Source organism: Carcharodon carcharias (assembly GCF_017639515.1).
Source record: "Carcharodon carcharias isolate sCarCar2 chromosome 39 unlocalized genomic scaffold, sCarCar2.pri SUPER_39_unloc_8, whole genome shotgun sequence".
Taxonomy (NCBI): domain Eukaryota; kingdom Metazoa; phylum Chordata; class Chondrichthyes; order Lamniformes; family Lamnidae; genus Carcharodon; species Carcharodon carcharias.
In genome coordinates, this window is record NW_024470847.1 from 460,830 (window position 1) to 474,828 (window position 13,999).

At 60.6% G+C, this 13,999-nt stretch overlaps 2 protein-coding genes across 4 annotated transcripts in view; one reads left to right on the forward strand and one right to left on the reverse strand.

Moving 5' to 3' along the window:
• Positions 1-4,537, reverse strand: part of tfpt (TCF3 (E2A) fusion partner) — a 9,988-nt gene extending 5,451 nt beyond the window's left edge. The window contains exons 1-3 of the mRNA XM_041182393.1: positions 4,213-4,537; positions 3,491-3,561; positions 245-314 (exon numbers count right to left, since the gene is read on the reverse strand). Coding sequence (XP_041038327.1) covers positions 245-314; positions 3,491-3,561; positions 4,213-4,491 — 420 coding nt within the window. The 5' untranslated portion in view covers positions 4,492-4,537. The remainder of the gene's footprint in view (positions 1-244; positions 315-3,490; positions 3,562-4,212) is intronic.
• Positions 4,538-5,886: 1,349 nt separating this feature from the next.
• On the forward strand, positions 5,887-13,309 carry LOC121275003 (U4/U6 small nuclear ribonucleoprotein Prp31-like). Of its 3 annotated transcripts, none has more exons than XM_041182397.1 (6): positions 5,887-6,010; positions 7,885-8,087; positions 8,970-9,030; positions 10,425-10,508; positions 11,649-11,746; positions 13,199-13,309. In XM_041182397.1, the coding sequence occupies exons 2-6, from the start codon at positions 7,914-7,916 to the stop codon at positions 13,307-13,309; spliced, it is 528 nt and encodes a 175-aa protein (XP_041038331.1). In that variant the 5' UTR covers positions 5,887-6,010; positions 7,885-7,913. The 3 variants fall into 3 exon arrangements, with proteins under 3 accessions (XP_041038331.1, XP_041038329.1, XP_041038330.1); XM_041182395.1 differs by having other exon boundaries at positions 5,902-6,016; XM_041182396.1 differs by having other exon boundaries at positions 5,928-6,028.
• The last annotated feature ends 690 nt before the right edge of the window (positions 13,310-13,999 follow it).

Below are 13,999 nucleotides of genomic sequence, written 5' to 3' on the forward strand. Positions count from 1 at the left end.
GAGGGAGTTGAAGGGGGAGAGCGGGAGAGTGGGATCGGGGCAGAGGATCAGAGGTGATGGTGTTGAATGGGTGGTGGGGGGAACAGGCTCAAGAGGCACAAGAATGGCCGCCTGATGCTCGCATTTCTTCCGCTCATAATGAATGAAAGGGGCCACAGGATTTGGAGGTGGGGATGATGCAGAGGAAGGTGGGTGTCCGGAGTGGGAATACAACAGGACATCCTGATCGGCTGCAACCAGTTACCTCCAGCAGGATAGTGAGCTGGGCCGTTCTGTAGCTGTCCCCGTGAGAGTCCAAGCACTTCATCAAGAACCTATCAGAACAGAACAGTAAATATTAGCATCTGAGCTGGGACCAATCAAACCAGCACTAGCACCAGGGGGAGTGTCGGCCTGGATTATGGAGCTCAAATCCGAGAGTATATACATCTCCCTCCGACAGTGCAGCACTCCCTCAGTACTGACACTCTGACAGTGCAGCACTCCCTCAGTACTGACCCTCTGACAGTGCAGCACTCCCTCAGTACTGACCATCTGACAGTGCAGCACTCCCTCAGCACTGACCCTCTGACAGTGCGTCACTCCCTCAGTACTGACCCTCTGACAGTGCAGCACTCCCTCAGTGCTGACCCTCTGACAGTGCGGCACTCCGTCAGTACTGACCCTCCGACAGTGCGGCACTCCCTCAGTACTGACCCTCTGACAGTGCAGCACTGCCTCTGTACTGACCCTCTGACAGTGCAGCACTCCCTCAGTACTGACCCTCTGACAGTTCAGCACTCCCTCAGTACTGACCCTCTGACAGTGCGGCACTCCCTCAGTACTGACCCTCTGACAGTGCAGCACTCCCTCAGTACTGACCCTCTGACAGTGCAGCACTCCCTCAGTACTGACCCTCTGACAGTGCAGCACTCCCTCAGTACTGACCCTCTCACAATGCAGCACTCCCTCAGTACTGACACTCTGACAGTGCGGCACTCCCTCAGTACTGACCCTCTGACAGTGCAGCACTCACTCAGTACTGACCCTCTGACAGTGCGGCACTCCCTCAGTACTGACCCTCTGACAGTGCAGCACTCCCTCAGTACTGACCCTCCGACAGTGCGGCACTCCCTCAGTACTGACCCTCTGATAGTGCGGCACTCCCTCAGTACTGACCCTCTGACAGTGCGGCACTCCCTCAGTACTGACCCTCTGACAGTGCGGCACTCCCTCAGTACTGACCCTCTGACAGTGCGGCACTCCCTCTGTACTGACCCTCTGACAGTGCGGCACTCCCTCAGTACTGACCCTCTGACAGTGCAGCACTCCCTCAGTACTGACCCCCTGACAATGCAGCACTCCCTCAGTAGTGACCCTCTGACAGTGCAGCACTCCCTCAGTACTGACCCTCTGACAGTGCGGCACTCCCTCAGTACTGAGCTTCTGACAGTGCAGCACTCCCTCAGTACTGACACTCTGACAGTGCAGGACTCCCTCAGTACTGACCCTCTGACAGTGCGGCACTCCCTCAGTACTGACCCTCCGACAGTGCAGCACTCCCTCAGTACTGACCCTCTGACAGTGCAGCACTCCCTCAGTACTGACCCTCTGACAGTGCGGCACTCCCTCAGTACTGACCCTCTGACAGTGCAGCACTCCCTCAGTACTGACCCTCTGACAGTGCAGCACTCACTCAGTACTGACCCTCTGACAGTGCAGCACTCCCTCAGTACTGACCCTCTGACAGTGCAGCACTCCCTCAGTACTGACCCTCTCACAATGCAGCACTCCCTCAGTACTGACACTCTGACAGTGCGGAACTCCTTCAGTACTGACCCTCTGACAGTGCAGCGCTCACTCAGTACTGACCCTCTGACAGTGAAGCACTACCTCTGAACTGACTCTATGACAGTGCAGGACTCCCTTAGTACTGACCCTCTCACAATGCAGCACTCCCTCAGTACTGACACTCTGACAGTGCGGCACTCCCTCAGTACTGACCCTCTGACAGTGCAGCACTCACTCAGTACTGACCCTCTGACAGTGCAGCACTCCCTCAGTACTGACCCTCTGACAGTGCGGCACTCCCTCAGTACTGACAATCTGACAGTGCGGCACTCCCTCAGTACTGACCCTCTGACAGTGCAGCACTCCCTCAGTACTGACCCTCTGACAGTGCAGCACTCCCTCAGTACTGACCCTCTGACAGTGCAGCACTCCCTCAGTACTGACCATCTGACAGTGCAGCACTCCCTCAGTACTGACCCTCTGACAGTGCAGCACTCCCTCAGTACAGACCCTCTGACAGTGCAGCACTCCCTCAGTACTGACCCTCTGACAGTGCAGCACTCCCTCAGTACTGACCCTCTGACAGTGAAGCACTTCCTCAGTACTGAACCTCTGACAGTGCAGCACTCCCTCAGTACTGCCCCTCTGACAGTGCAGCACTCCCTCAGCACTGAGCCTCTGACAGTGCAGCACTCCCTCAGTACTGACCCTTTGACAGTGCAGCACTCCCTCAGTTCTGACCCTCTGACAGTGCAGCACTCCCTCAGTACTGACCCTCTGACAGTGCAGCACTCCCTCAGTACTGACCCTCTGACAGTGCAGCACTCCCTCAGTACTGACACTCTGACAGTGCAGCACTCCCTCAGTACTGACCCTCTGACAGTGCGGCACTCCCTCAGTACTGACCCTCCGACAGTGCAGCACTCCCTCAGTACTGACCCTCTGACAGTGCAGCACTCCCTCAGTACTGACCCTCTGACAGTGCGGCACTCCCTCAGTACTGACCCTCTGACAGTGCAGCACTCCCTCAGTACTGACCCTCTGACAGTGCAGCACTCCCTCAGTACTGACCCTCTGACAGTGCAGCACTCCCTCAGTACTGACCCTCTGACAGTGCAGCACTCCCTCAGTACTGACCCTCTCACAATGCAGCACTCCCTCAGTACTGACCCTCCGACAGTGCAGCACTCCCTCAGTACTGACCCTCTGACAGTGCAGCACTCCCTCAGTACTGACCCTCTGACAGTGCAGCACTCCCTCAGTACTGACCCTCTGACAGTGCGGCACTCCCTCAGTACTGACACTCTGACAGTGCGGCACTCCCTCAGTACTGACCCTCTGACAGTGCAGCACTCCCTCAGTACTGACCCTCTGACAGTGCAGCACTCCCTCAGTACTGACCCTCTGACAGTGCAGCACTCCCTCAGTACTGACCCTCTGACAGTGCAGCACTCCCTCAGTACTGACCCTCTCACAGAGCAGCACTCCCTCAGTACTGACACTCTGACAGTGCGGCACTCCCTCAGTACTGACCCTCTGACAGTGCAGCACTCACTCAGTACTGACCCTCTGACAGTGCAGCACTCCCTCAGTACTGGCACCGGGGAAGAGTGTCGGCCTGGATTATGGAGCTCAAATCCTAGCACAGTGATCAGGAGCAGGGACCCTGGCTGATTTCCCCTCTCTCTCTCTCTCTCTCTCTAACCCAGGGATCACTGACCTTCGTTCTTTCTTGAATCTCTGTGTTATCTTCCTGACGTATTCCAGTCTATTGAGCAGCATTTCATTGACCTGAATAGGAGCAGACGGGAAAAGAGAAAGCGTGTGTTTAAACAGTGGAGCACATCGTGGCTGTGGACGATCGCCATAGCCTGGGTACCCCACTTCAAAGCGCAGTCGGATAAATTCTACGGCACAGACATGGGCCATTCAGCCCCACAGCTTCAGTCCCTCTGCTCCACACACAGAGCTCCCCGCCCACACCCCTCTGACCCTCACCCCCGTCCCCAAATCCCCATGCGCTTATCCAGCTTCACCCTCACCCCACCCCCGCCCCCCCCCCCACCCCCGCTCCTTTCAATGTCTTAGCGATTTCCCTTCGAGACCCTCCCTGGGGGAGTGGGTTCCACCTGCCCCCCCCCCCACTCTCTGGCTCGAAGAGATTTCCCCTCGATTCCCAACCTCCCAAACGGATTCGTTAGCGAGCGGCCCGTCTCCTCGGGGGGGCCCCCTCATTCTGGTCTCGCCCGCATCCACCTTCCCCACGTCCACCCGACCGGATTAACCCCTTTGGTGGTCCTAATGCAACTCCACCCCCCCCCCCCCCACCCCGCCAACCCCCCACCTCCCCACCTCCGATCGGTTTGGTCCCTCCCCACCCCCCACCCCCCCCCCACCCCCCCCACCCCCACATCGTCAGCTTCCTCGGAGGGTGGGATTTACCGACTCCATCTCCTTGCACCGGTGCTGCAGGGCCTGGTACTTCCGCCGGTACTTCTCCCGGCGCAGCTCCTGGGCGGCCGCCGCCGCCGCCTCCTCCTCCTCCTCCTCCTCCTCCTCCTCCCGTCCCCCACCTCCGCCGCCGGCATCCTCGATCAGCCCCGCGTCGGCGAACTCCACCTCCTGCTCCAGCTCGCTCTCCAGGATGTTGCCCCCGAAGAGCGGGGGCAGGGCCAGCTCCGAGCAGGGGCCGGGGAAGTCGTCGAAGCCCACCGCGGCCATCCCGGGCGACCGGAGGGCGGCGGCCGGAGGGCGGCGGCCGGAGGGCGTCCCCACCCCCACCCCCACCCCAACCCCCTCCCCCTCCCCCCCCCCTCTTGTGGAGGTGAACGAGGGGCAAAGACGACAAAAATATCGGGCCAAAGAGAGGCCCTCCCCGGGGGGGGGGGGGGGGGGCACTCCCCTGGGCGTCAACGGGGGACGAGTTTCCGGTCAACCCCCCCCCCCCCCCCCACCCCTCCTCCGACGGCCAATCGGAAGGCAGGGTCGGTCACAGACGGGCGGCCATCTTGGCCGGGTTGGCGTCTCTCTCTCCCCCCCACCCCCCCCCCCCCCCGGCGTTCGGTCAAGCGCTGCGGTCAAGTGTGGGGCTCCGGCCCCCGGGTTGAGTCCGACCCGCCCCTCCGGGCGCCGGGGGCTCGAAATCGGGGTTCAAAAGTCACTCCCGACCCCTCACAGGCAACACCTTTGGCCAACCGTCAGGATCAGGGGTCAGGGTGGGGTCGTCAGGGGTTCACTCCCAGCATGCCTCACGGCCCGTCTCTCCCCCACCACCACCTCCTTGACAACCGCCTCCTGATGAGGAGGAAATGGCGCCCGAGCGGAATGAGTGGGGGGGGGGGGGCGGGGAAATGGGGGAGGGGGGGGCGGGGCGGGGCCTGGGCCGCCCGATCGACAGGCGCTTCAGCCACTCGGAAGGCGGCGCTTCCTCGCAGGGCAGCCAATGGGGTATCAGGAGGCGTTGGGTGTCCGTTGTGTGGGGGGGGGGGGGGGGAAGGCGGGTCGGAAGAACGTCCTGATTGACAGCTTCCCCCCTCCCACCACCCCCCCCCCCCCCCCCCCCGCATTCACGGGCCAATCAATCAGAATGTGGGCGTTCCCGCTTCCGGCCAATGAGAGCCGGCGGTGGGTGGGTACTTTTTTTTTGGTTGGGGGGCGGCAGGGGGGGGGAAGAGAATGGCTGGCGCGTTGATGGACGGCAGCGGTGACCAATCGGAGCGCGAGGGTTTCGTCGTCCGGCCGCGAGGCGGAGGCGGAGCCGGGGCGGTTTGGTGGGGGGGGGGGCGGCACCTCCGCGTTGATTGACATGCGTTTTGAGCAATCCGAACGCCAGCGCCTCGAGCTCCCGCCATCGATTGGGCCGGTTGCCGTTGATTGACAGCTTCCCCGGCCATTGGGAACGCGCGTTTCCCACGCCCAGCCAATGGGGGGTGGGCGGAAGCGGGGATTCCGGCACGCAGGCGCCTTCGCAGGTTGACGCTCCCCTCGACCAATAGTAATTCGACATCCCGCCCCCCCCGCCCCCCCACCCCCAACCACCCCTCGCGTCGAGCCAATGGCGACGCGCCGGGGCCGCGCACGCTACGCCGGCTGTGACGAAAGGAACCAGCCCCGCCCCCTCCACCTCCCCCGTCCAATGAGGAGGCGCAGGACCCGCCGCCCCGCCTCCCCGGTTGCGATCCATCGGCGACAAGAGGCCGATTGGAACCGGAGCGAGCCTGATCCAGACTCTCAGCGGCTGGTGAGGGTGAGGCTGAGGGTGAGGGTGGTGAGGTTGAGGGTGAGGGTGGTGAGGGTGAGGGGCTGAGGATGAGGGTGGTGAGGGTGAGGGGCTGAGGGTGAGGGGCTGAGGGTGAGGGTGGTGAGGTTGAGGGTGAGGGGCTGAGGGTGAGGGTGAGGGGCTGAGGGTGAGGGGCTGAGGGTGAGGGTGGTGAGGGTGAGGGGCTGAGGGTGAGGGTGGTGAGGGTGAGGGGCTGAGGGTGAGGGGCTGAGGGTGAGGGTGGTGAGGTTGAGGGTGAGGGTGGTGAGGTTGAGGGTGAGGGGCTGAGGGTGAGGGTGGCGAGGGTGAGGGTGGCGAGGGTGAGGGTGGCGAGGGTGAGGGTGGCGAGGGTGAGGGTGGCGAGGGTGAGGGTGGCGAGGGTGAGGGTGAGGGGCTGAGGGTGAGGGTGGTGAGGGTGAGAGGCTGAGGGTGGTGAGGGTGAGGGGCTGAGGGTGAGGGATTGAGGGCCATGAGGGTGAGGGCGAGGGATTGAGGGCCATGAGGGTGAGGGTGGTGAGGCTGAGGGGCATGAGGGTGAGGGGCTGAGAGTGGTGAGGGTGAGGGGCTGAGGGTGAGGGGCTGAGGGTGAGGCTGAGGGTGGTGACGGTGAGGGGCTGAGGCTGAGGGTGGTGAGGGTGAGAGGCTGAGGGTGGTGAGGGTGAGGGGCTGAGGGTGAGGGATTGAGGGCCATGAGGGTGAGGGCGAGGGATTGAGGGCCATGAGGGTGAGGGTGGTGAGGCTGAGGGGCATGAGGGTGAGGGGCTGAGAGTGGTGAGGGTGAGGGGCTGAGGGTGGTGACGGTGAGGGTGGTGACGGTGAGGGTGGTGACGGTGAGGGTGAGGGGCTGAGGGTGAGGGGCTGAGGGTGAGGGGCTGAGGGTGAGGGGCTGAGGGTGAGGGGCTGAGGGTGAGGGACTGAGGGTGAGGGGCTGAGGGTGAGGGGCTGAGGGTGAGGGGCTGAGGGTGAGGGGCTGAGGGTGGTGAGGGTGAGGGGCTGAGGGCGAGGGATTGAGGGCCATGAGGGTGAGGGTGAGGGATTGAGGGCCATGAGGGTGAGGGTGGTGAGGCTGAGGGCCATGAGGGTGAGGGTGGTGAGGCTGAGGGGCATGAAGGTGAGGGGCTGAGAGTGATGAGGGTGAGGGGCATAAGGGTGAGGGGGTGAGGGTGATGAGGCTGAGGAGCATGAGGGTGAGGGGTTGAGGGTGGTGAGGGGCTGAGGCTGAGGGGCATGAGGGTGAGGGGCTGAGGGGCATGAGGGTGAGGATGGTGAGGGTGAGGGGCATGAGGGTGAGGGTGGTCAGGGTGAGGGGCATGAGGATGAGGGGGCTGAGGGTCATGAGGGTGAGGGGCTGAGGGTCATGAGGGTGAGGGGCTGAGGGTAGTGAGGGTGAGGATTATGAGGGTGAGAGGGTGTGAGGCTGAAGGGGGTGAGGGTGAGGGGTGGTGGGGAGGGTGAGGTGGGGGGTTGAGGGTGGGGAGGGTGAGGGGGTGTGAGGAGGGTGGGGGAAAGCGGAGGGTCTGGTCTCAAATTTCCATCTCCCCCGGTCCCTCCCACTCTCCCCCGCTCCCACCCTCCCTCCCCGAACCCTCCCTCCCCGCTCCCTCCCTCCCACTCTCCCCCGCTCCCTCCCTCCCTCTCTCCCCCGCTCCCTCCCTCCCTCCCCGAACTCTCCCCCGCTCCCTCCCTCCCTCTCTCCCCCGCCCCGCCCCCCCCCCCTCCCTCGCTTCCCTCCCCAGCTGGTCCCCTGCCCCTGTTATCTCCGGACCTGGCTGGGGGTTGGGATGGTGTTGGGTAAGGTCAGTGGGAAGCGCCGCTCTGGACGCCTGTTCCTGATGCTCTGGTGGTGGCGGCGGCAGGCCCCCCACTCTTTACCCTCAGCTTTGCCATGTCTCTGGCCGACGAGCTTCTGGCTGACCTGGAGGAGGCAGCAGAGGAGGAGGACGAGGACTTCGCCGATGAGGAAGATGAAGAGACCATCGACGTGGTCGAGGAGGAGATGCAGCTGGACCTCGGGGTGGACTCGGTGAAGAGCATCGCCAAGCTTCGAGACAGTAAGCAGGTGAGTGACTCCTTCCCCAGCACTGGGGTAGCAGCAAACGGTCAGAGGGTCAGCGCTGAGGGAGTGCCGCACTGTCAGAGGGTCAGCGCTGAGGGAGTGCCGCACTGTCAGAGGGTCAGCGCTGAGGGAGTGCCGCACTGTCAGAGGGTCAGCGCTGAGGGAGTGCCGCACTGTCAGAGGGTCAGCGCTGAGGGAGTGCCGCACTGTCAGAGGGTCAGCGCTGAGGGAGTGCCGCACTGTCAGAGGGTCAGCGCTGAGGGAGTGCCGCACTGTCAGAGGGTCAGCGCTGAGGGAGTGCCGCACTGTCAGAGGGTCAGCGCTGAGGGAGTGCCGCACTGTCAGAGGGTCAGCGCTGAGGGAGTGCCGCACTGTCAGAGGGTCAGCGCTGAGGGAGTGCCGCACTGTCAGAGGGTCAGCGCTGAGGGAGTGCCGCACTGTCAGAGGGTCAGCGCTGAGGGAGTGCCGCACTGTCAGAGGGTCAGCGCTGAGGGAGTGCCGCACTGTCAGAGGGTCAGCGCTGAGGGAGTGCCGCACTGTCAGAGGGTCAGCGCTGAGGGAGTGCCGCACTGTCAGAGGGTCAGCGCTGAGGGAGTGTCGCACAGTCAGAGGGTCAGTGCTGAGTGAGTGCCGCACTGTCGGAGGGTCAGTGCTGATGGAGTGTCGCGCAGTCAGAGGGTCAGCGCTGAGTGAGTGCCGTACTGTCAGAGGGTCAGAACTGAGGGAGTGCCGCACTGTCAGAGGGTCAGCGCTGAGGGAGTGCCGCACTGTCAGAGGGTCAGCGCTGAGGGAGTGCCGCACTGTCAGAGGGTCAGCGCTGAGGGAGTGCCGCACTGTCGGAGGAAGATGTATATACTCTTATTAATTTTTCTCTTTCTGTTGCAGTTTGCGGAGATTATTTCCAAAATGGGAGACTACATTGGCCAACAGCGCAAGTCTTCAGATGGTAAGCAGCTGGTTCCATCACACTGGCCCTGAGCTGTCTGGTAGGAAACGTGAATTGGTCTTAGATGTCCAGGTCATAGATGCGTATACTCTAGGATTTGAACTCCACAGTCCTGACCGATACTCTCCGCGGTGTCAGTACTGAGGGAGCGCAGTTGCTGGACCAGTAATCCAGAGGATCCCGATTAATGTTCCAGGGGACTCGAGTTTACAGCAGCAAGAGAATCGGACTTCAGTGAATGAAATGTCTGTGGACTTAGAAAGCGAGCCTCAGGAATTGTGACCATGTTGTTCTAACTCTGTTCATGGACAGAAACACTGTCACGAGCTGCCCTGGTCCACGCGTCCTGTGGTCTGCATTGGCTTACCGTGGAGGGGGGGGGTGTTTACCGTGGAGGGGGGGGTGTTTACCGTGGAGGGGGGTGTTTACCGTGGAGGGGGGGTGTTTACTTACCGTGGAGGGGGGGTGTTTATCGTGGAGGGGGGGTGTTTACCGTGGAGGGGGGGTGTTTACCGTGGAGGGGGTGTGTTTACCGCGGAGGGGGGAGTTGTGTTTACCGCGGAGGGGGGAGTTGTGTTTACCGCGGAGGGGGGAGTTGTGTTTACCGCGGAGGGGGGGGGAGTTGTGTTTACCGCGGAGGGGGGGTTGTGTGTTTACTGCAGGGGGGGGTTGTGTGTTTACAGCGGAGGGGGGGTTGTGTGTTTACAGCGGAGGGGGGGTTGTGTGTTTACAGCGGAGGGGGGGTTGTGTGTTTACAGCGGAGGGGGGGTTGTGTGTTTACCGCGGAGGGGGGGTTGTGTGTTTACCGCGGAGGGGGGTGTTGTGTGTTTACCGCGGAGGGGGTTGTGTGGTTTACCGCGGAGGGGGTGTTGTGTGTTTACCGCGGAGGGGGTGTTGTGTGTTTACCGCGGAGGGGGGGTTGTGTGTTTACCGCGGAGGGGGGGTTGTGTGTTTACCGCGGAGGGGGGGTTGTGTGTTTACCGCGGAGGGGGGGTTGTGTGTTTACCGCGGAGGGGGAGGTGTGTTTACCGCGGAGGGGGGCGTTTCCACTTGCGAGCGACCTCAGAATCCACTCGGAGGTGGGGGAAGTGAGGAGAAAGATTTTGCCGCCCCCCAACCTCCCACGAGTGTGGGGAGAATGTAGGACTCGCTCCCACAGGGGAGGGGATCGAGGCGAGTAGCAGAGATACACGGGAGGGGAGGCCCAATAAATACAGGAAGCAGAAAGGCGGAGAGGGATCTGGGGACGCGGGCGATATGAAGAGAGCGTGGGAGCAGAAACACCAGTACGGAGCTGTCGGGCTGAATGGCCTCTGTTACTGGGCTGTGTGCTCTGTGTGTAATCGCACGTTAATGATTTCTCCTTCTCTCCTCCTGTCTCCCCATCCCCACAGTCACCGGGCCGGTGGAGTCAGACCCCGAATACAAGCTGATCGTGGACGCCAATAACCTAACGGTGGAGATTGACAACGAGATCAGTGAGTTACTGTTTCCCTGTGTTTGTCACCCAGAGAGGGAGAGAGTGTGTGCAAGGAACGTGAGAAGCGCTCATGTACAGGGACAGAGGTGTCTGCTAGGGTAGAGATACACCAAAAAGCAGCGGAGCTGTTCCTTGCCAGAGGAGTGTAATTGTGGAGCAAAGAATTTGTGTGAAGCCTGTATCGATCTTTCATTAGACCAAACTGGCAGCACTGTGCACAGTTCTGGTCTCCGTATCCCCCTCGGTTAGACCACACTGGGAGCAGTGTGCACAGTTCTGGTCTCCGTATCCCCCTCGGTTAGACCACACTGGGAGCACCGTGCACAGTTCTGGTCTCCGTATCCCCCTCGGTTAGACCACACTGGGAGCACCGTGCACAGTTCTGGTCTCCGTATCCCCCTCGGTTAGACCACACTGGGAGCACCGTGCACAGTTCCGGTCTCCGTATCCCCCTCGGTTAGACCACACTCGGAGCACCATGCACAGTTCCGGTCTCTGTATCCCCTCGGTTAGACCACACTCGGAACACCGTGCACAGTTCCGATCTCCGTATCCCTCGGTAAGACCACACTGGGAGCACCGTGCACAGTTCCGATCTCCGTATCCCTCGGTTAGACCACTCTCGGAGCACCGTGCACAGTTCCGGTCTCCGTATCCCTCGGTTAGACCACACTCAGAGCACCGTGCACAGTTCCAGTCTCCGTATCCCTCAGACCACACTGGGAGCACCGTGCACAGTTCCGGTCTCCGTATCTCCCTCGATTAGACCACACTCGGAGCACCGTGCACAGTTCCGGTCTCCCTATCCCTCGGTTAGACCACACTCGGAGCACCGTGCACAGTTCCGGTCTCCGTATCCCCTCGGTTAGACCACACTGGGAGCACCGTGCACAGTTCCTGTCTCCGTATCACTCGGTTAGACCACACTCAGAGCACCGTGCACAGTTTCGGTCTCCGTATCACTCGGTTAGACCACACTCAGAGCACCAGTCTCCGTATCCCTCGATTAGACCACACTGGAAGGGGACAGGGAGACCGGAACTCTATATCTTTTCCAACTGCATCCCCTTGAATGTTATCTGTTTGATGTTTCCAAACGGCGGATTTAATTTATGGTATCTCTTGCTTCCCGTGTCAGATATCATTCACAAATATGTCCGGGACAAATACTCCAAGAGATTCCCTGAGCTGGAGTCACTGGTTCCCAATGCGCTCGATTACATCCGGACAGTGAAGGTAAGGCTGCTCGAATGACCAACAAATCCCTCCCTCACCCCCTCCCTCCCTATCTCTGTAACCTCCTCCAGCCCCTACAATTCTCATCCTCCTGTTCAAATCCCTCCCTCACCCCCTCCCTCCCTATCTCTGTAACCTTCTCCAGCCCCTACAATTCTCATCCTCCTGTTCAAATCCCTCCCTCACCCCCTCCCTCCCTATCTCTGTAACCTCCTCCAGCCCCTACAATCCTCATCCTCCTGTTCAAATCCCTCCATCACCCCCTCCCTCCCTATCTCTGTAACCTCCTCCAGCCCCTACAATTCACATCCTCTTGTTCAAATCTCTCCCTCACTCCCTCCCTCCGTATCTCTGTAACCACCTCCAGTCCCTACAATTCACATCCTCCTGTTCAAATCCCTCCCTCACCCCCTCCCTCCCTATCTCTGTAACCAACTCCAGTCCCTGCAATTCTCATCCTCCTGCTCAAATCCCTCCCTCACCCCCTCCCTCCCTATCTCTGTAACCACCTCAAGCCCCTACAATCCTCACCCTCCTGTTCAAATCCCTCCCTCACCCCCTCCCTCCCTATCTCTGGAACCTCCTACAACCCTCTGAGATCTCTGCGCTCCTCCGATTCTGTCCTGTGGCTCGGTGTCAGGTTGCGTTGGGTCATCGCTTCCGTGAAGCAATTGGGGGGGGCCGGGGGGGGGCTGTTTTATCGCGTTAACTGTGCTGTCTCACTGCAGTTGCTGCCCAGGCTCCCACCTCGTAGCCCAGCATCTGGCCACGAATGTTGTACGGACCACAAAATGGCTGCCAGGTCCAAAATTGCTGCTGGGCCCAAAATGGCTGGTGACCATAAAATGGCTGCCGGGCCCAAAATGGCTGGTGACCACAAAATGGCTGCCGAGCCCAAAGTAGCTGGTGACCACAAAATGGCTGCCAGGACCAAAATGGCTGGTGACCACAAAATGGCTGCCGGGCTCAAAATGGCTGGTGAGCACAAAAATGGCTGTCGGGCCCAAAATGGCTGGTGACCACAAAATGGCTGCCAGGTCCAAAATGGATGCCGACCACAAAATGGCTGCTGGGCCCAAAATGGCTGGTGACCACAAAATGGCTGCCGGGCTCAAAATGGCTGGTGAGCACAAAAATGGCTGCCGGGTCCAAAATGGCTGGTGACCACAAAATGGCTGCCAGGTCCAAAATGGATGCCGACCACAAAATGGCTCCAGGCCTGAAATGGCTGCCAGACTCCCGAAATGGCATCCATGCACCATTGCGAGTGAATCACGGTGGGTGGAGCAGTTTGGGATAAGGGTTAACCCATCGAGAAATGACCCGTCACTCGTCTGCGTCATGGCCAGAACTGCACTCGGTGCTTTTAACCCCGGGTGTCCATCGGATAACGCGTCGGTCGGCTGTTTGTCTGGTCCCTCTCTAAGCTTTCGCTCCTCTTTGACTGGAAAGGAACTCGGGAACAACCTGGACCGGTGTAAGAATAACGAGAACCTTCAGCAGATCCTCACCAACGCCACCATCATGGTGGTGAGTGTGACAGCATCGACCACCCAGGGGTAAGGACATCTCCACCGCCGCTCCCACCCCCAGCGCCGCTCAGAGCACCCACTGCCTTTTTCGTGTTCGTTCATGGGATGTGGGCCAGGATTTATTGCCCGTCCCTAATTACCCTCTCGAGGAAGGTGGTGGGATGAGCTGCCTTCTTGAACCGCTGCAGTCCCTGTGGTGTAGGTACACCCACGGCGCTGTTAGGGAGGGAGTTCCAGGATTTTGTCCGTGTGGTGTAGGTACACCCACGGCGCTGTTAGGGAGGGAGTTCCACGATTTTGTGCGTGTGGTGTAGGTACACCCACGGCGCTGTTAGGGAGGGAGTTCCAGGATTTTGTCCCGTGTGGTGTAGGTACACCCACGCGCTGTTAGGGAGGGAGTTCCAGGATTTTGTCCGTGTGGCGTAGGTACACCCACAGTGCTGTTAGGGAGGGAGTTCCAGGATTTTGTCCCTGTGGTGTAGATACACCCACGGTGCTGTTAGGGAGGGAGTTCCAGGATTTTGTCCCTGTGGTGTAGATACACCCACGGCGCTGTTATGGAGGGAGTTCCAGGATTTTGTCCTTGCGGTGTAGGTACACCCACGGCGCTGTTAGGGAGGGAGTTCCACGATTTTGTGCGTGTGGTGTAGGTACACCCACGGCGCTGTTAGGGAGGGAGTTCCAGGATTTTGTCCCGTGTGGTGTAGGTACACCCACGGCG

Excerpts from the sequence above, each read along its gene's own strand:
- LOC121275003 (XM_041182397.1), top strand. The coding sequence starts at position 7,914 with ATGTCTCTGGCCGACGAGCTTCTGGCTGACCTGGAGGAGGCAGCAGAG. Across the intron at positions 8,088-8,969 it reads AGCTTCGAGACAGTAAGCAG|TTTGCGGAGATTATTTCCAA; the intron begins GTGAGTGACTCC and ends TTTCTGTTGCAG. Across the intron at positions 11,747-13,198 it reads ATTACATCCGGACAGTGAAG|GAACTCGGGAACAACCTGGA; the intron begins GTAAGGCTGCTC and ends TTGACTGGAAAG.